At 38.9% G+C, this 20537-nt stretch overlaps 1 protein-coding gene across 1 annotated transcript in view; it reads right to left on the bottom strand.

The window, feature by feature from the left end:
* The window catches only part of TMOD3 (tropomodulin 3), a 75849-nt gene that overhangs the window by 23041 nt on the left and 32271 nt on the right, over positions 1 to 20537 (bottom strand). Inside the window, exon 3 of the mRNA XM_032343730.1 lies at positions 15500 to 15656. Coding sequence (XP_032199621.1) covers positions 15500 to 15656 — 157 coding nt within the window. The remainder of the gene's footprint in view (positions 1 to 15499; positions 15657 to 20537) is intronic.

Genomic DNA, 20537 nt, shown 5'->3' with positions numbered 1-20537 from the left:
CTGTATCTAACTAATCTCCAAAATGATGCCAATACTGACCCACAGACCATTTTGAAAGCAGCAAGACTTCAAACAATAAGTATTTTTATAATCTCAGTAAGTCCACACATAGGTGGTTGTAGGGTTGGTTGAGTGGCTCAGTGTTGACATCAAGGCCCAGGATCTTTCCATTCTTCTCTTTGGTTATAATCAGCATAAAGGCCTTTGTTCTCAGGCGATTAGTCTCAAAATGATTTCTGCAACACTAAGTATCAAGACCTCATGTGACAAGGTCAGGGCAAGAAGGAGGGACATAATTTTTATAAGGAAATCTTTATAAGGAAAACCGTGCAGACTTCTCCTCAGGTTTCTCTGGCCAGAACTGGTCATATGTCCAACTGCAGGGGTGGCATTTTCATTCTATTTCAGAGACAGGTTCTGCCAGTAAGGCTGAAGGGATCTGTGAATTGTTACTGAAAATGCCAACCACAGAGTGTGTCCAATATTAAACTGGATGCAGGACAGCTCTGTGCTTCCTTGATTCCCTGAACATTTTGCTATAGCTACACAGACACATTCTGCTTATTTGTCTTCTGTAAAATTTACAAGGACATGGTTTTTGTTCTCTGTTTATCTCTACATCCTTGCCTAGTGCACAGCAGGCAAGCCAATTTGTAGAATAAATAATTTGGTGATCACCTCCAGTTCAACTACATAATTTTATAAAGCATAATTTAAATACCCTGGTTCTAAGTTACACGGCAAAGTGAACACTAGAACACAGGTTCCCAAACTCCGAATCCAGTGTTTCTTCCAATAAACTGGTAGTTTTCAAACTTAACTTTTTTAGCAGGAAACATTCCCCCTCTTATAGCTATATATATGATGGTATCCATAACTGATCTTCTTCGTACCAAATTTTGGAGTTCTGATGATTATTAGATAATCTTTTATTCTTGGTTGGCAAAGGCAAATCCAAATCATTACATCCTGATAACTCCATAGTACTTTTCTCAGTGGTTTGACAGTATAATTTTTTTTTTAAAGATTTTATTTATTTATTTGACAGAGAGAGATCACAAGTAGGCAGAGAGAGAGAGAGAGGAGGAAGCAGGCTCCCTGCTGAGCAGAGAGCCCGATGCAGGACTCGATCCCAGGACCCTGAGATCATGACCTGAGCCGAAGGCAGCAGCTTAACCCACTGAGCCACCCAGGCGCCCCTGACAGTATAATTTTTTTTTTTAAGGTTTTTATTTATTTGACAGAACACAAGCAGGGGGAGCAGCAGAGAGAAGAGGAGAAGCAGACTCCCCACTGAGCAGGGAGCCTGATGCAGGGCTTGATCCCAGGACCCTGGGATCATGACCTGAGCCGAAGACAGATGCCCAACCAACTTGAGCCACCTAGGTGCCCAGTTGACAGTATAATTAAAGTGGCTTGGACTTCATGACTTTAATTGTCATTTCAGGATAATTACGTTATCCTGAGCTCAGTCTCACCTGCATTTTCAACAGTCTATGGCAGGAGTTTTAGAGACTGGCTGCACACTGGATTCACCTGGGGGACTTTAAAAAATTCTGATGTCTAAGTCCCACTCCAGCGATTTTGATTTAATTGGTCTGGTGAGCTGTATGAGACAGCTGGATTTTTAAAAGCTCTCTAGGGATTCTAATGCATAGCAGTCAAGGTTGAGAACCACTAGGTTATGGTATTCACTTACTAAACAAAACTACACAAGCTATCAAATAGCTGCCCATGTCTTATTCTAGGGACCAATGGAATCTAAAGCATCATAAAAATCTAAAATGTTTATTTTTGTTATCCTCATCTACATTCCATAGAGGCATTATTAATATCTAATTTTTCCCATACATAAACTTTTGCTAATACTTACAAATACAAAATGTATCTCATCATAAAAAACAATAAAGCAAAACAACAAAATTTCAAAAGACTTACGGAAATGTTCCTGTGATACAGAATTTTACTGTTAATTTATACAGCTCTGAGACAGTTTGGTACCTCACCCGGCACTCCTCTTTAAAATAAATTCTCTGTATATAGACATTTTTGTTGTAGGCGTATTCAGCCTGTACAATATTTTAACAATATAAAAATAATTACTTCATATTTCTTCATGGTTAGTTTAACACTAACACTGTAACAATGATCTTTTAATGCACATATACAAAATCTAATCATAGAAAACTAACAGTACCTAAGGAGACCCTCCAAATTAATTTATAGACCTAAACAATCCCTTTCAAAATCTCAGCTGACTTCTTTGCAGACAGTGAGAAGGTAATGCTAAAACTCACAGAAATCCAAGGGATCCAAGACAGCCAAATAATCTTGAAAAAAAAGAGAACAAACTGGACTTACGGTTTCCAATTTCAAAACTTAATACAAAGCTATTGTAATCAAGACAATATTATGTTGCATCAGGAAAGACATCTAGATCAATGGAATAGAACTGAGAGTCCAGAAATAAACCCTTTATGTTTATGGTCAATTGAATGTCTACAAGGGTACCAAGACGATTCAATGGAGAAAGAATTGTCTTTTCAACAAATGGTGCTAGGAGAACTGCATCGCTATATGAAAAAGAATGAAGTCAATCCCCTACCTCTTACCATACAGAAATATTAATTCAAAATGGATTATAGACCTAGATTTAAAAACTGAAACTGTAACAATCTAAGGAAAAGCTGTAAGAGTAAATCTCCATGACCCTGTGTTAGGCAAAGGTTTTTGGATATGATATCACAAGCACAAATGACATAAATAAATAAATAAATAATTGAACTATACCAAAATTTACAACTTTTGTGGGGCAAATGATGCCACCAAGAAAGTGAAGAGAAGGGGCACCTGGGTGGCTCAGTGGGTTAAGCCTCTGCCTTCGTCTCTGGTCATGATCTCAGGGTCCTGGGATCGAGTCCTGCACTGGGCTCTCTGTTCAGCGGGAAGCCTGCTCCCCCCTGCCCTCTGCCTGCCTCTCTGCCTACTTGTGATCTCTGTCTGTCAAATAAATAAATAAAATCTTTTTTAAAAAATTAGTTAAAAAAAAAAAGAAAGTGAAGAGAAAAGTTACAGAATGGTTAAAAAATAAAATAAAATCATGTGCCTGATAAGGAACTTGTATCCAGAACATAAAAGAAAGCTCATCAACAGTAAGTCAATGACTGATGTAAAACATCAGGAATTTTTTTAAGGTTTTATTTTATTTTATTTATTTTTTTTTAAAGATTTTTTATTTATTTATTTGACAGAGAGAGATCACAAGTAGACGGAGAGGCAGGTAGAGGGAGAGAGAGAGAGAGAGAGAGAAGCAGGCCCCCTGCTGAGCAGAGAGCCCGATGCGGGACTCGATCCCAGGACCCTGAGATCATGACCTGAGCCGAAGGCAGCGGCTTAACCCACTGAGCCACCCAGGCGCCCCTTATTTTATTTTATTTTTTTAAAGATTTTATTTATTTATTTGACAAACAGAGATCACAAGTAGGCAGGGAGGCAGGCAGAGAGAGAGGAAGAAACAGGTTCCCCACCAGGCAAAGAGCCCGACGCGGGGCTCGTCCCAGGACCCTGGGATGATGACCTGAGCCGAAGGCAGAGGCTTTAACTCACTGAGCCACCCAGGCGCCCCTAAGGTTTTATTTTAATCACTCAGTGCTCATCATAACAAATGCATTACTTAATCCTCATCACCTATTTTACCCATGCCCCTACCCACCCCCCTTCTGGTAACCATTAATTAGTTTCTTCTCTATAGTTAAGAATCTTTTTCGTGGTTTGTCTGTTTTTACCTCTTTGTTCAACTGTTCTGTTTCTTAAATTCCATATATGAGTGATATCATACGGTATTTGTCTTTGACTGACTTATTTCACTTAGCATTATACTCTGTAACTCCATCCAAGTCACTGCAAATGGCAAAATATCATTCTTTTTTATGGCTGAGTAATATTTGTGTGTATGTGTGTGAGAGAGAGAGATCTGCTTTATCCATTCATCTACTGGTTGACACTTGGGCTATTGTACATAATGCTGCTATAAACTTAAGTGTGGATATATTCCTTTGAATTTGTGTTTTTGTATTCTTTGGGTAAATAACTAGTGCGATTACTAGATCATAGGTTAGTTCCATTTTTAACTTTTTGAGGAACCCTCATACTCATAATGATACACCAGTTTGCATTCCCACCAACAGTGCAAGATGGTTCCTTTTCTCCACATCCTTGCCAACACTTGAGTCTTGTGTTTTTGATTTTAGCCATTCTGACAGGTATGAGGTGATAAAACTGTAGTTTTAATTTGCATTTCCCTGATGATGAGTTATGTTGAGCATGTTTTCATGTGTTTGTTGGCCATCTATACGTCTTCTTTGAAGAAATGTCTGTTCATGTCTTCTGCCCATTTTCTAAGTAAGTGTTTGGTTTTGGGGTGTTCAGATGTGTGAGTTATTTCTATACTTTGGATACTAACCCTTCATCAGATAGATCATTTGCAAATATCTTCTCCCATTCAGTAGGTTGTCTTTTTTTTTTTTTTTAAGATTTTATTTATTTATTTGACAGAGAGATCACAAGCAGGCAGAGAGGCAGGCAGAGAGAGAGAGAGAAGGAAGCAGGCTCCCCGCTGAGCAGAGAGCCCGATGCGGGGCTCGATCCCAGGACCCTGGGACCATGACCTGAGCCGAAAGCAGAGGCTTTAACCCACTGAGCCACCCAGGTGCCCCAGTAGGTTGCCTTTTAATTATGTTGTTCTTTTTGTGCAGAAGCTTTTTATTTTGATGTAGTCCCAATACTGTATTTTTGCTTTTGTTTCTCTGTCCTCAAAGGACCTAGCAAAATAATTTTTAAAAACCTAATTTCAAAATGGGCAAAAGATTTGAACAGACATTTCTCCAAAGAAGATACACAGATGTCTAACAGCACATGAAAAAAAATGTTCAATGTCATTAGTCATTGGAGAAATGCAAATCAAAACCACAACACATTATCACTTCACACCTACTAGCATGACTACAATCAAAAGGACAGACAAGTGACGAGGACGTGGAGAAACTGGAACCGTAATATACTGCTGATGGGAATATAAAATGATGCAGCCACTTTGGAACAGTTTGGCAGCTCTTCAATTGTTAAACATAGTTAACATATGACCCAGTAATTCTATTCCTAAGCATACACCTAAGAGAAATCAAAACATGTGTCTACACAACAACTTGTACACAGATATTCACAGCATTATCCATAATAGCTAAAAAGTGAAACAATCCAAATGTCCATCAACTGATGACATTTATTCATACAATGACATATGATTCAGCCATAAAAAGAAACAAAGCACTGATACATGCCACAACAGGGGTGAAACCCCCAAATATTTTGCTAAATGAAAAAAGCTCATCATAAATACAGATTGCATGATTCTATTTATACAAAATGTCCAGACAGGCAAATTTAAAGAGATAGAAAGTAGATCAGTGGTTTCCTAGGGCTAGAAATAGAGTGAGAAATTGACTGCCAGTGAGTGAGTGAGACTGACTGCTAATGGGTAGGTACATTATTTGTTTTTGGGTGATGAAGATGTTCTAACCTGAAGACTGTGGTGACAGTTGCACAACTCTGCAATATACTAAAAACCATTAAATTGTATACTCCAAACGGGTAGTGTTATGGTGTGGACTGCATCTTAATAAAGATTTCAAAAAACCACGAAGGCGCTGATATATCAAATATAGGTTTTCTGTCTTCCAAAGTGAATTTATATTCGCCCCCTAAAATGTAAAGAAAAAAGATAATGTTCTAGGATATATTAAGTGAGACAGCAGGTTTGGACTTCTTAACCAAAACCAGCTGTTTTCTGAGAAATATATCATTAGCAAAATGCTAGACTGATCCCATATAACAGAAAATGCCTTTCTAAATGTGTGCCCTAATTAAGTCTTTTATCAGTTAGATTTAAGCTAAAAATCTTAATGACTATGAGACATCAACAAATATAACAGACCTTTATAATGGTTAGTTTGATTTGTGCCCTCAATATCTCACAGGATGAGTGAAATGTTAGGCTTCTGTTAGATGCAGAGGTGTTTTGTATGAGGGTGTTTTTGCAGACAGTATGGAAATGCACCACAATTTGGTACTGCTTTTACATAAAACTATTAAGCTTATTAGTATCATACTTTAGTATGATCATCTTGATTCTTTTGTGTTTTTTCAAAACAGATTATTTCTTTAAAGAAATCTCCATCTCATTCTGGTAAAATGACTTAACATATATAAAGGAAGTGGTATATAACAAACATAATAGATACACATTAATTCTTTATTTATACATTCTTATTCTTAATATTCTTATATTTCTCTTGGGATTTCTTGCATATGTGTGTGTTATAGAGACAGAGATGGAGTTTTCCAAAACAAACTAACAAACCAAGAAGACTGAAAACTATATAGTCCCAGGTATCTTTGTTAGTGGTTCTTAAACTCAAGAATGGAAATAGGCTAGGCATGGTTATTTTTTAAAAAGCTCCCTAGGTGATTCCGATAATTACCTACTCAAATTAATAACTACTAATCCGTATAATTAGAGTTCTGAAAAGAATACGATGAGTTACCCTGGACTAGTCTAATTTAACTTCCATCTCCTTGAACTATGGTCAAAAAGCCCTGACTTACAACTTTAAATATGTGCATTTATTTGAAATAACATAAATGTGTGAGGAAATAACTGCTCATTTTTGTCCTTCAGTAGACAGCACTCAATCTAAGTGACATTAATTTCCTTGTTTAACATAGCAAAGTCCGAAACTGGAATTTTTTTAAAAACTGAAACTATAATTCTTTATATTGAAGCAAAATAAGAAAATAAACAATCACTAGATCAGAAAAAAATCTGTCAGACAAGTATGATATGACATGTTCCCCCCCCCGCCCGCCTCAAATGGAACAAAACAAACAAAAACAGGGCTATGACTCCTGGTTGCTAAGAATATTAAAATAGTTCAGTAATGTTTACGCAACTACCAATGACAGCTAAGGAAATAAAAGAAACCAAGATAAGAATTCATATAATAGCAATTGAAATGCATGGCACTGAGCCAAACTCCTGTTTGTGCCAAGGGGGGCAGTAGGGAAGGAAAACCTTGCCAAGACTCTTGTTATTGTCACAAAATCAGTAAGAGATATTGCTAACCATGTTAACAATTTTATTGCCAGACTTTTCTTCACTAGTCCTCATCTCTTTTGCTATGATACCAAGTTACAGCTACCACAAATGCTAAGAATTATCTTAGTCATAGCTTCAGCCTTGCTGAGCATATAAAAGGTATAGTAACAAGAACAGAGATGGCTCTTATTTATTTCATTTCTACAGAGGTAGAAGGCCCTAGCTAATTTTACTGTTTGCTTGTTTGTAAGCTACCTGTTCCAAAACAGAAACGAGGTAATTAGGCCACTCTTATGTCCAAGGGGCTTTGGGATATGCCTTTTGACCAGATGCACACCAACCTCCAATCAACCAAACTAAAGAATAAAGGATCTTTAATCCTGAAAAGGCATTTTTTTTTTTTAAGATTTTATTTATTTGACAGAGAGAGAGAAATCACAAGTGGCAGGCAGAGAGAGACAGAGGAGGAATCAGGCTCCCCGTGGAGCAGAGAGCCCGACGTGGGGCTCGATCCCAGGACCCTGGGATCATGACCTGAGCCGAAGGCAGAGGCTTTAACCCACTGAGCCACCCAGGCGCCCCCTGAAAAGGCATTTTTGCTTTCATCCAATGACACATGATAGCTGCTTAACACTGTAATATGATCACCAATAAATGCTCATTTATTCAACAAATGTTTAGTGAGTTTGTGCATACTAGATAATGAGCTAGAAGACACTATAAGGAAAGTAAGAGATCTTTACTTTGTGGAGAGATGATTCTGGAGACTTCTACTTCTGACCAAAGTGAAATAATAAAGACAGGATTTACCCATATGCCTGAAGCCCAAAAATGGACAGACTATACGAAAGTTTTCAAGACACTAATAATCATCAGGCAACTTAGGACAGTGATCCCTGAGAGATGAGAAACAAAGCGAGCCCTCTGACCGCTCAGCTTCCTGCCTAGAGAAAAGTGTCCAGCCACAGCACAAGGGAATGGGAACCCAGGCAGAGCCTGGGAAATGTTCTGAACTAGGAGCCAGAGCTGACAGAAGACCAAATCAGCTGGCATCTGCAGAACAGCACACCAGAGAGGACAGAGTTACAGAGATGAAACTCTGGAGTTCTGGAGCTCTACAGAGAGCTACCTTTTCATCCTCAACAGAGTACTACTTGGCACATGTGTGAGGAAACTACCTGGGGCCAAGGAAAACACACCTGAGAAGATGCCAGGTAATAGTGCCTGTGCTCATGCAGAGCTGGGAGTAAGACCTGTTCCCAGCAGCCAGACTGCAAAACCTCATAAATCACAGGGCCCTGGGGAGGGAACTCAGAAGGGTCTTGCCTAGTGGAGCAAAAATCAGCCCTAGAATGAGCACTGCTCCAGTCCCACCCAACAAATCATAAAAATAAGACACTAAAAATCAAACTGTTTCTAAGTCACTTAATCATGTTCCAGAATGAAACTCAAGGATATTTACAGGGATACCAAAATATCTAGCACCCAACAAGTTAAAATTCATGTCTGAATCCAATAAAATTTAAAAAATGACCACTATGGTAAGCAGCAGGAAAATTCGATCCGTAAGGAAGGAAAAATAGTCCATCATAACTGAGCAATGGCAGATGTAAAATTAGCAAGTAAGGATTTTTTTTTTTTTTTAAGATTTTATTTATTTATTTGACAGAGAGAAATCACAAGTAGATGGAGAGGCAGGCAGAGAGAGAGAGAGAGGGAAGCAGGCTCTCTGCTGAGCAGAGAACCCGATGCGGGACTCGATCCCAGGACTCTGAGATCATGACCTGAGCCGAAGGCAGCGGCTTAACCCACTGAGCCACCCAGGCGCCCCATAGCAAGTAAGGATATTAAAAGCTATTCTATTTCATGGGTTCTAAAGTTAAATAGGGACATGGAAGATACGAAAGAAAAAGGAAAAAGAGAAGAACTGATGGGACAACAAAAAAGATATAACATCCTAGCACTAATGAAAAGATTGGCTATATTAATATTAGACAGTGTGATTTCAGAGTAAAGAATATTTTACCAGGGGCAAAGAAGATCCCTTTATAATGACAAATGGTCAATTCAACAAGAGCATTTGCCAATCCTAAACAGAAACTAGTAGGAGAGCCTCACTGTATATGATTCCAGAATAATTAATACTAGTATTGAAAAGAATGTAAATCATATAAAAAATGTTAGAAAGGAATATCCAGGCCCTGGATATGGTTATCTAGGCAAAGTTTCCCATAAAACGAGGTCTTAACATGAGTGATGAATGGGCGATCTGGTTAACTCCTTACCCCAAAGAGCTAGTGAGTGAATTGTTGAAAAGACACAGTGAGAGGTCTGAAAAGGAAACCCCAGCATCTACATTGCTAACTTAAAGAGCTCATTTCAAACACCAGCTTCAGTGCCAGAGAAAACCACTTTTTGGAGGTCCATATAAGGTACATTTAGACTCATAAGACATGAACAGAAAAATAAGATCCCATCTACATCTTGAATTTAGTGAAAACCAACTGCCCACTGGCAGTTACATAATCTCGCTGATTTAGGCAGGTTATAATCACGATCTTTCTGGTTTACTAAGGGATGAGGCCTGCCTTTTCTCAAAAGAAATCATGTATTCAGCAAGGTGGGGGAAGCTTCCTTTAGTGTAAGAGTGAATACAGTTAAGTTTTCTGGAAAGCCAATATAATTGTGAATAATTAACTTGGAAAGGGTATGAGAAGTTTTTAGTTTAAAATAATCTGGTTAAATTTGCCTTCAGTAATAAGCAGGGTAAGGTAGGGCCTATAGGATTTATGGGAAAGAAACCCAAGGGCATTTTCTTTGCAGGGAGGGGAAGGGGGGCGTGGGAAAAGGCATAAATGACTCTACTCTGAGGGCCAACAGGGAAAACAAGAGGCTTGGCAAGGAAGGGAGGAGCCCCATGTGGGTAAGCCAGTGGCTCAAAAGGAACTCTCTGGTGCACCTGAGTATAGTGGATGCAGTAGTGGATATAGTGGATAGCCAGTGCATGCAGCCTGGCTCCCGTCTTTCAGTGAAATAAGGGACGCTCGGGGAGGAAAACTTAGGCTAGGTTAAGGGTGAAGTGTGATATCAGAAATGCAGAGGAAGACTCCTGGCAACGAAAAGCAAAATGAAAGGCAGTAAAACATATTAAAGAGTAGGGCAAATTATTTCTCCAAGTGTCAAATTCATGGCAAGGATCTATGCCTTCTCTCTCAGAGACAGAATATTCAAGATATATAAAAATACGGTGGGAAACAATCACCAGCTAAACAGTCAGCACTGTGCATTTTCACCATTCTCAAGAGGAAGAAAGAAGTGGATGAATGCTCTCCTTCACCCTTGTCTTGGTCTCTACTGCAGTTACATATTCTGTAAAATTTCAAGGAAAAAGGGTAAAAAGCTCCCAAATATTTTAATATTTTATTTTCAAATACAAGGGATGTATGTTGGAATTATGTTGTTTTGACTTTCTTATATACTTAGTTTCTCAACATTTTGAAAATAGTAGACTCCTAAGAAAGACCTTTTTCTTTAATACTTGCCCAGACTCTTGATACCATATGAGACCCACCAAGAGCTTATTTGACTTCGATGAACTTGACAGATGCATCCTGTGAATTCTACTATACATGATGCACTTAAAAACAATCTTTAATACATCTTTCGTCAGCTATGCCTTACCTTCTTTTTGCTAATAAACTACAGTATTAAAAGCAGAACATTTACTAGTGTTGGACAAAATGTTCCCCAAATGCACCTAAGACAAAATGCCTTGAACTTCACTTCATGAGGATTAATTCCCCCTTCACAGATGTTGACATACACTTTAAATTCTGTAAAATAGACAATCATAATCATTTCACAGATCACAAAATGCAATTACTTGTTTATCTATAAATCCAACTCTCAAGCGTCCTTCTTAGCCTCTCATGTCTTTTTAAAACATCTTGAGGTGGTCTAGAAAGACAAAATTTGACGTGAGTACAGTTTTTGTTCATGGCCAAAAGAAAAAAATCCCAAAATGTCCAATTTTCAGTTTTACAGATTCCCTTCTGTCACACCAATCCTGTGTAATTTTAGCTCCACAAAGAAGGTGTGTCTTTTAGGTGAACAATAAGTATAATTAATCATTTAATTAATCTCAGAGTATGAAAAAGTAGTTAACTTTAATGACTGGATAATCATTTTAGTGGTTCCCAATTCTTGGCTTAAAAAAAAAAAAACCTGATGGGACTCTTGGGTGGCTCAGGGAGTTAAGCATCAGACTCTTGATCTCAGCTCAGGTTTTAATCTCAGAGTCATGAGTTCAAGCCCCACAATGGACTCCATGCTGGGTGTGGAGACTACTTAAAAAATAAAATACAAAAAACTGAGTATTAATTTTTTTGACAATGTTAACCATGTGACAATAATTTACAATGTGAGATCACTATATGATTTTGGTGCTGAGTGACTGATAAAACCTGATGCTGAGTGACTTTGCTAAAACATGCCCTGGTACCTGTCACTGGCACTCAACTCTGCAACATGTCATCCTAGTGTGAAAAAAAAAACAAACAAAAAACTGAGAGATGAATGGCACATCTTATAAGTTCTAACGAGTCCAAGTACACCAAAAAAGTGCATGCTTTTGTTTCTTAACAGGTTTACCAACTTTTTTACAAAGAACTAGGAGAACCTCTACCGCCTAGAATGCATCCTCGATCTGAAAGTCTATCTCCTGCGTAGTAAGTTAAGAAATTGGGGGCTCAATGAAGGTGTTCAGGGTAAAAAGTCATAGGAAAGTCACTGAAAAAAAAAAAACAAACAAAAAAACAAGCTTTGGGATTTTCAGAGCTAAAGAGGGGATTCACATTTAGCTCAACTGGTGGGTATGCTAATAAGCTGTGGGTGAATTATTGTCAGAATCTTCCAGAATGTGATCAAGAGCTTGAGAATGAGACCCAAAGAAAGGAAGACATATTAGTGACAAAGGATAAGCAAAGCTAACTGACTGAAGGCTGGAGTCGAGGCTGGATTTGAGAACATGAGAGCTGGCTTTGAGGTGTAGTTCAAAGTAGAGCTCTACAACCAAAGTTTCCCAATTGCTGAAGACAAGTTTGTGCCTCTTGGGGTCTAAGGCACTGTAAGGCTTTTATGGCTTGACCCACCCCATCTAGGGTGGTGGCATTTGCTTCCATCAGTGGGACTGCTGATAGTAGGCAAAGCAGATACTCAGACTGTATGGTTCCTTTTACAGAAATTTTCAAAATAGGCAGAACTAATTTACTGTATTAGAAGCTCAGATGATGATTACCTCTCAGAAGGGAAAAGTGAGTAGGAAGAAGCCAGGTAGTGACTACACGGCTATGTAGGTGCTCACTATATAATCCACTGAGCTATATCCTTCTGATTTGTGCATTTGCTTTTAAGAATGTTATGCTTCAAAATAAAGTTCATTATTTTTAAAAATGCCAGTCTTAGCCACTGATCATAGCTGCCCATAAACAGTATTTAACAAACATACACAGCTAGAAGAAACAATAAAAATACTGAATGTATTTTTTAAAAAAGATTTTATGTATTTATTTGAGACAGAGGATGAGTGAGCAAGCGTGAGTGGGGTAGGGAGAGAGGGACAAGCAGACTCCTTATGGCACACAGAGCCCAACACAGGACTTGATCCCAGGACCCTGAGGTCATGACACGAGCTGAAGTCAGACCCTAAAAGAATAAGCCACCCAGATGCCCCCCAAATACTCAATGTATTATAAAAAGAAAACACTAAGGGGCACCTGGGTGGCTCAGTTGGTTAGGTGTCTCTTAAGTTTGGCTCAGGGCATGATATAAGAGTCATGAGATTGAGCTCTGCTTCAGATTCTGAGCCATCAGCAAGTCTGCCTGAGATTCTCCCTCTCCCCTCACATGTATGAGTACGTGCATGCATGAGAACACATGCACTTTCTCTCTCTCTCAAAAATCCTAAAAAACAAACAAAGAAACCCAAAAAACCCCCCACGGATTATGAATGCAAAATTACCTGCTTTTTAACCCAACTATTTGTTTATTTCATACCTATCCAAAATCTAATAAGATAAAATTTTAAAAAGTTAAAAAAGGAAACAAAAGTTATTACACTCCAGTTGAAGATAGTGTTCTTTGACTTGTCACTCATATTCCTCACCTCTATCATTTCTCCCCTCTGTATGTTTTTGTTTTCCACAACTCTTCTCTACCTTCTTTCCTACGTCCTCTAATCCTCCAAGATCTTTCCCTAGGCAACTGGAGATTATGAAACAAGAGCATAATGGAAAGCTTCCTGGATCAGCTCAGGACAAACTCAGCTCTTTCACATCTCTTATTTTCTCTTCTTGTCCTCAAATTCCACATTTTTTTCTGACATCTATTTTTCTCACATCTTTTCCTCTGCTTCTATCTCCATAACTATACCCCTTGAGTTTACTTGATAATAGTTAAAGGTAATCAATACTGTGTTATTGTAGGTATGGCTGTTCAGATGAAAATATATCCAATAGTTGTTTCTGTAAAAAACACAAAGAACTGATGCTTTTACTCATCTCTGTGATTCTCCATACTTCAAACTATGCATTAATTGGTTCTTAATCCTTTTTTCTGGCCCTAAATATCTGAGGGACAAAACACTCTCATCTTGAACAGTAATAACATGGTTAACTTTATGAGCTAATGTGGTTCGGCACAGTGCCCAGATAATTGGTCAAATATTATTCTGGGTGTTTCGGGGAAGGTGTATTGTAGATGAGACTGACATTTAAATCAGTGGACTTTGAGTAAAGTCATATGTGGTGGGCCTCATCCAATCAGCTGAAGACCTGAAGAGAACAAAGACTGATCTCCTCTGAGAAGAAGGAATTGTGCTGGCAGACTACCTTTGGACTTGAACTGCAACTCTTCCCTAGGTCTCCACCCTGCTGGCCTATCCTACAGATTTCAGATTTAATAAGCCTCCATAATCACACAAGCCAATTCCTTACAATAAATCTCATCCTCTCCTCAACACAGGCTTCTGGTTCTGCTTCTATTTCTCTGGGGAACTCTAATACAAATAGCTAAGTAGTGTATTGAATTATAGATAAGGGGGAAGTGGGGTCTAGTGAAAGAGCAGAGGAAATGAGGATGACAGATAATTTTTTAAAAGGCTTAATGCAGACCTCATGAATTACCTACTCAAAAGTCACTTGCTAGCCTTTTGCTATTACAGAGACCAGAATGCTAAAATGAATTTTCCAGCCTCCCCTGCCACTAAAGTGTAGCCATGTAACAGACTAATTTTTGAGAATGGCTTCCTTCCTAAGTTAACCGCTAAAGCCTAACCAGGAGAAAGCACTATGCTCTTATCCTTTTTCTGGTCTGGACTACTAAGGATTCAGATGTAAAAACAGTCCCTGGAAGAGCTCATCTTCAGATCTTGCAACTGCTGCCATCACTCCCTAATGTTTCACACCCTCAACAAGAGAGTGCAAGTACACTGTGGCTTCTTAAGCCAATCTGTATTGAAAGTGAAGAAACTTAACCTACTTCACATGTGTTATAGGAGAACTTTAAGATATATATCTGTACTCGGTCTCCAGTTGGTTTGCCCAAGGTCCAACTCTGCAGTGGGAGGGAACTGGACTAGAAAACTTCCCTGAAAGTAACGGTTATGAAGCAATGACAATTATAGCTATGAATTACTAAGGAAGTCTGTAGGATATTCTTTAAAAAGGGTCTTTGAAAATATGGCCTGGGGCGCCTGGGTGGCTCAGTGAGTTAAAGCCTCTGCCTTCAGCTCAGGTCTTAATCTCAGGGTCCTGGGATCCAGCCCTGCATCGGGTTCTCTGCTTAGCAGGGAGCCTAATTCCCTTCCTGTCTCTCCCTGCCTCTCGGCCTACTTGTGATCTCTACTGTCATATAAATTAATAAAATCTTAAAAAAAAAAAAAAAAAAGAAAATATGACCTGAATTATTTGATGGCACGTCTCCTTAGAGAGAGGAGTTGGAACAGAGAAGTGTTTTGTCATCATTTGCATTCTGCAATACACTACTGAATTTAAAATTTTACCTCAGTACACTTTTAAATTTGTTACAGTAGAGAACTAGAGTGCTATATAAAATCACTGTATTATAAAACCTCACAAATAATTAAAAAGGAACTTACTGGCCAAGTTGATGAAAAATGCAAATGAAGCACCAAATTACCTAACAAGTTTTTAAGTCAACAGTCAACAGTGTCCCATCTTTAAAGCTACTAATGATGCATCTCTACAAATATTACTTCTCCAGACTTACCTACCTATAAAAAGAAAAATCAAGTGCTACCAAAAAATGACTTCAAAGTTCTGTGTTTACCTTTTTTTTCTCCTGTGTAGGGCACATAATCTTCCCTGTCCTTATGCTCCAATGCTTCCTTTTCCAGGTATGAAAGGAGGTGTTCTCTATCAAATGGCCCTGTGGCGGACTTTGACGTCTGGTTCTTCTGCCGGAACCCTGCAGGCAGGAGGGCATTCTGCCAAAGAGAACGAATCAGCCATTATGACCACCAAGAATGCCAATACTATATGCTTCCACAGAGTACCCATTTAAGAAAGAATTACAGACTGGAATGTGATACAGATATTAAACACCTCGTTAGAGGATTTTAGGGTAGCAATGTAAAAGTGTCTCACACAAAGTTTTTCTTCATTAGGTAGAATTCAATCACGTCATTAAAATAAGCACATACACATTTTCTTCAGAAGTACTCTACTAGAAGGAAACTCCCTTTATTTTTTAAATGTCCTAAATGGTAATTTTAAAAAAAGTTTTCTTAATGACTAATAACTGCTCAGCATATATGCATATATGGAAAATAATTCTATTACAGAAGAATTTTAAATGATATATACATCGTATTCCTTCATAGATTACTATTTCACAGTAAAGACTTTTTTGTATAAAACCGTGTATGCTGTATAGTAAGCTATCAGGACATTAATGTTCACATGTTTGTGTCTAAACACAATGTGAAAGGTTCAACTTCTTCATGCATGTATGTACACATCAGTACTAGGATGTATTTGCAGCAATCACCGTCATTGCTACTCATGCACTAAGTAAGGCACAGCTTAGGAGTCATATCAAGAGCTACATCCCCGGGTTCCCTGTGGGTACAGTCTTTTTGAGTGCATGGAGGGACTCAGAGTGGGGAAGGGGGGTAGATGATAGACTAAAGTTGTCTCTTACAAGAAAATTTTCTGAATTTTTACTAAGTCCAGGAATAAAAAGCAGTGTTTAGAAAACATGAGCTCCGTTCTTTTGCTCAGTGAAAGGCAAAGTGGTAATATGGCTTTGTCTCACTATTCCTAGATATTCCTTTGCTTTGGAAATGGAAGGCAGCCTGAGAAGTCATACAAAAGGGCCATCTTCTTTTGTAACACATCCCAAAGTTGGCAATAATGCTGAATCTCATGGATGTTATAATTTTCATTATAAAGGGAGATCTTACATAGATAATAATAGGGAATGTACATTTTATAACTAGAAAATATAGCACTTCAATTATGGCCATTTGCTGAGATCCATAGTAATTGTCATAAAATCCACCTTTGTGTTCTCCTCTAATGGTAGGCATTACACCGAAAGTTCACCTATAAATATGAAACACAAAGAAGGTCTGTTCCTAACCCTACACTAAAAACGTTTTTGTAACACAAAATTGTATACGAGAACATAAATAAACAAACAAGATTTCTACCTACCAACTTCGAAAAAGAGAGCTACACTTGAAGAATCCACTCCCAATGAACCATCAAGTTCTACCCATTTTTACTTCCTAAAAAGCTTATTCATCTGTTTACCTTCCTCTATCTCCAACACCATTATTTTGATTCAAGCTATGATCAAGCTGGCATGGAATATTACCTTAGCTTCTCAAATGGTCTCCCGAGATCTGTTGTCTGATAGTCTTCATACCTCACTCTCACACTCCATGATGTTTCTCTAGCCTCACCTCACATATCCTCCCCATTCTAGCCACTCTAGCCCTTGTTCCTCCCCTGTGTTTGTGACATACTTCCTTCTACCAGAAGCCTTCTCTAGAATGCTCTGTCCACCATTTTTTGCAAAAGATTTTTGTATTTATTCATTTGAGAGAGAGCAAGAACAACAGCAGGAGGGAGAGTCTGATGAGAGAGACAAGCACACTCCCCGCTGAGCAGGGTGCCTGACTTGGGGCTTGATCCCAGAACCAGGGGATCATGACATGAGTCAAAGGCAGACACTTAATTGAGCCACATAGGCGCCCCTTACTACTCGTTTTTAAGACTAAAGCTCCATTTCCCCAAAGGAAGTTTTTCCTGACCTACCATTATATGCTCTTATATTAATATGGCATGATTATTCAATTAATGCCTACCCCCTCCCATTCCTCCCAGCCTGCATCATGAGGGCAAAGACCCATTTGTTTTGCTTACTCTTATATTCCTAAGCCTAGCAGGTACCAGAATCTATCAGTTGCTCCCCCAAATATTTACTGAATAAAGATTTGAGAATACTTTTATTCATTTATTTATTTTAAGAATTATTTTTTAGAAAGAAAGAGAGAGCACAAACGGGGGAGAGGGAGATAGAGAAGCAGACTACCCACTGAGCAAGGAGTCTGATGTGGGGCTCCATCCCAGGACCTCAAGATCATGACCTGAGCCAAGGGCAGATGCTCATCTGACTGAGCCACCCCGGCGCCCCTGAGAATACTTTTAAGGAAAAATGCTCATTAAGGCAAATTAATTAAAGTTACTCTCCATCCCAGTCAATAATGCATACTGCTCTTTCACTGTGGTAGTAAGGGAGTTGCACTATTCACTGTGGTAGTGAGGAAGTTGCACTATTCCCAGGTATGCTCAAGCCCACACAAACATGGAAGTTTTAAGTGATATGTCAGCTGGAATCATGGTTCCTTAAATACAGTCTCTGAACACAAAATAAATGACAGGTAACTGGCTTTGTAGGCTATAAACCCAACAACCATGCTTTATTGGAAGTATACTTTAGTCAAGTTAATAGATCATAATCACTCAAGAAACAGGTAAAGATCTCATTAAAATGACTGCCACTAAAAAGTACAGGTTTCTCCCTCATAGAATTTTGTTGTAATTATATATTCCAAGCCTTGGAATTTTTTTTTTTTTTGCCTAGGCTGGCTATCTGGCTATCTTTAGAGGATGGGTGTTTTGAGAAAATGGAGTAAGTTGGCAAGTAAATATACTGAATGCAGCATAAGGAAAATAAAGTGGCCCTCTAAAACATAACAAGGAACCATATACAACCTCTGTCCACTCTTTTCTTCCTTATCTTCTGAGACTTTGTAAGTTCCAGGGGGGTTTCTCTGCCTGGAGTAGCTGCTACTACCCTTGTTCTCTTTTCTTACCTCATCTTTCACTGGCACTCTTCCCCCGAATTTTACCCAACATGTGGCATGTTGTCAATAAACATCATTGTTCTTCTAGTTTCAACTAATAGTATCTGAGGTTGGGGGAGTTGCAACTGGGGTTGGGGAACTGGAAAAATACATCTAAAAGTTAGAACTCAAGCCTCCCCATATAAGAAGCAGGCCACGGTTTTGCAAACAAGAAAATATAAACCATGGGCTTTTTCACATGTATAGCATAGAGCACGCATTAACAGGCGCCTCACTGCAACTGAACAGAAGGATCACTAGACTTTGCCAGGAGCAATGAGGCAATGAGAGATCTGGTCTCAGTTCTTTCTCTAACTGCAGAAACTGAGGCAAGTCACCCACCTTTTGTTTTCCATCTGTAAAACAGAGGGCAAGTGCTAACCCAGTGTTTCTCAACCAAGGTGCTCCCACAGGGGACAACTGCCAATGTCCAGAAACATTTTTGGTTGTCAGAAGTAAGGAGAGGAAGTATTAATCATGTTTTTTTATTTTTTGGATTTCATGATTCTTTGCCTCTGGGGGCCTTGCTAATGTTAGAAAGATTATCCCTCCTTGAGCTAGGCTAGCTAATTCCTAGGGATAGCAAACAACTCTCCCTGCCCCTACCCAACAGTGTGCTTTCCATACGAAAACTATCCAATCCAGAGCCCAAACCCCAACCACGTCCTTTCTCTCTCTCGCACAACAAGCCAATATCCCCTGCAGACACACCCTGAATCATCCAGAACCAGGTAACTAGACAACTGGAGACTACTCCTCTGGCCCAAAGCCCACTGAAATTACTCAAATTATCCAATACTAAACTTGCTCAAACTTGCCAACCATGTCCCACCCATTCCTTCCCTTGGAAACCATAAGAAATGTTCTGGACCACTTGCTGCTTCTGCTTCCTGACCAATCCAGGTGCTTTCCCGGGCAGCCCTGTGTGCTTCCTGCTCTTGGAAACTAAGAATTAAACTATTTCTCCATGTCTGTAATCTTACCCCAGCTAATTAAAACAAAGTCCCAGGCCCATTTTTAAGCAGGGGACTGTGCTATTGGCATGTAGTGAGTAGAGATCAGGACACAGGATAACTTAAACACACAGGATAACCGCCATAACAAAGAATAATTCAAGCCCCCAAATGTCAATAGTGTCAAGGTTAAGAAACACTGGGCTAGGTGAGCACTTAATGCTCCTGCCAGTTGTACAATCACTTGATTCCAACAGGTCTAACAGGGTGAACTTCCTGTAGAAGATATTGCTGTGACATGATCAAAACAGTACTGTTATCCTGAGTTATCCCCTAGACTCGGGAGTACCACAAACTTTTCCTTGTGATAACAATTATGGTTAAGAGTTTTTTTTTTGTTTTGTTTTGTTTTTTTCCACAGAACGCAGTATTTATTACACTCGGGAGAGGATAGTTCACCGGTTAAGAGTTTTGATCTGCATAGGTACATTATTAAAGTGCTCAAGTAATGCTGAGAAAAAGAGTTAATTCTCAATAAAAATTCAAACACATGCCAGCAGGAAATGTGTTGTAATACCAAGAACAATTTTATAAAACAACCTCTGCCTCGTTCTTAAAAGGCACTAAAAATCAATGTCTCAACATAAAGAAACATGTAGTAAAAAGAAGCCTAGCAAATAACCCTTACCTTCAAGTTAAACAGCCATAACCTTTGGCCTCTGCCTTCAATGACTACCCCCCTCCCTACATACCTACCAGGGAATAACAGTTCAGAAGTCAAGGGGCTCTACCTTAGCCCCGTGTAACTTATAAGACGAATAACATCCACTCCGCAAATTAAAACATTTATACATATATTCAGATCTGCTCCACATAGACTGCAATATTGCTGTGTACTTAGATCTAGTCTACTAAGGGCTAGAAACTTACTCACTTTGGTCAGCATGTTTCAGAAAGGTACAGTTAGATTTAAGGTCACAAAGAACCTTGGAGAGACACT

This window comes from Mustela erminea, chromosome 5 (assembly GCF_009829155.1).
Source record: "Mustela erminea isolate mMusErm1 chromosome 5, mMusErm1.Pri, whole genome shotgun sequence".
Taxonomy (NCBI): Eukaryota; Metazoa; Chordata; class Mammalia; order Carnivora; family Mustelidae; genus Mustela; species Mustela erminea.
Note: the sequence above shows the minus strand (reverse complement) of the source record. Positions and strands in the feature narration are given on the sequence as shown.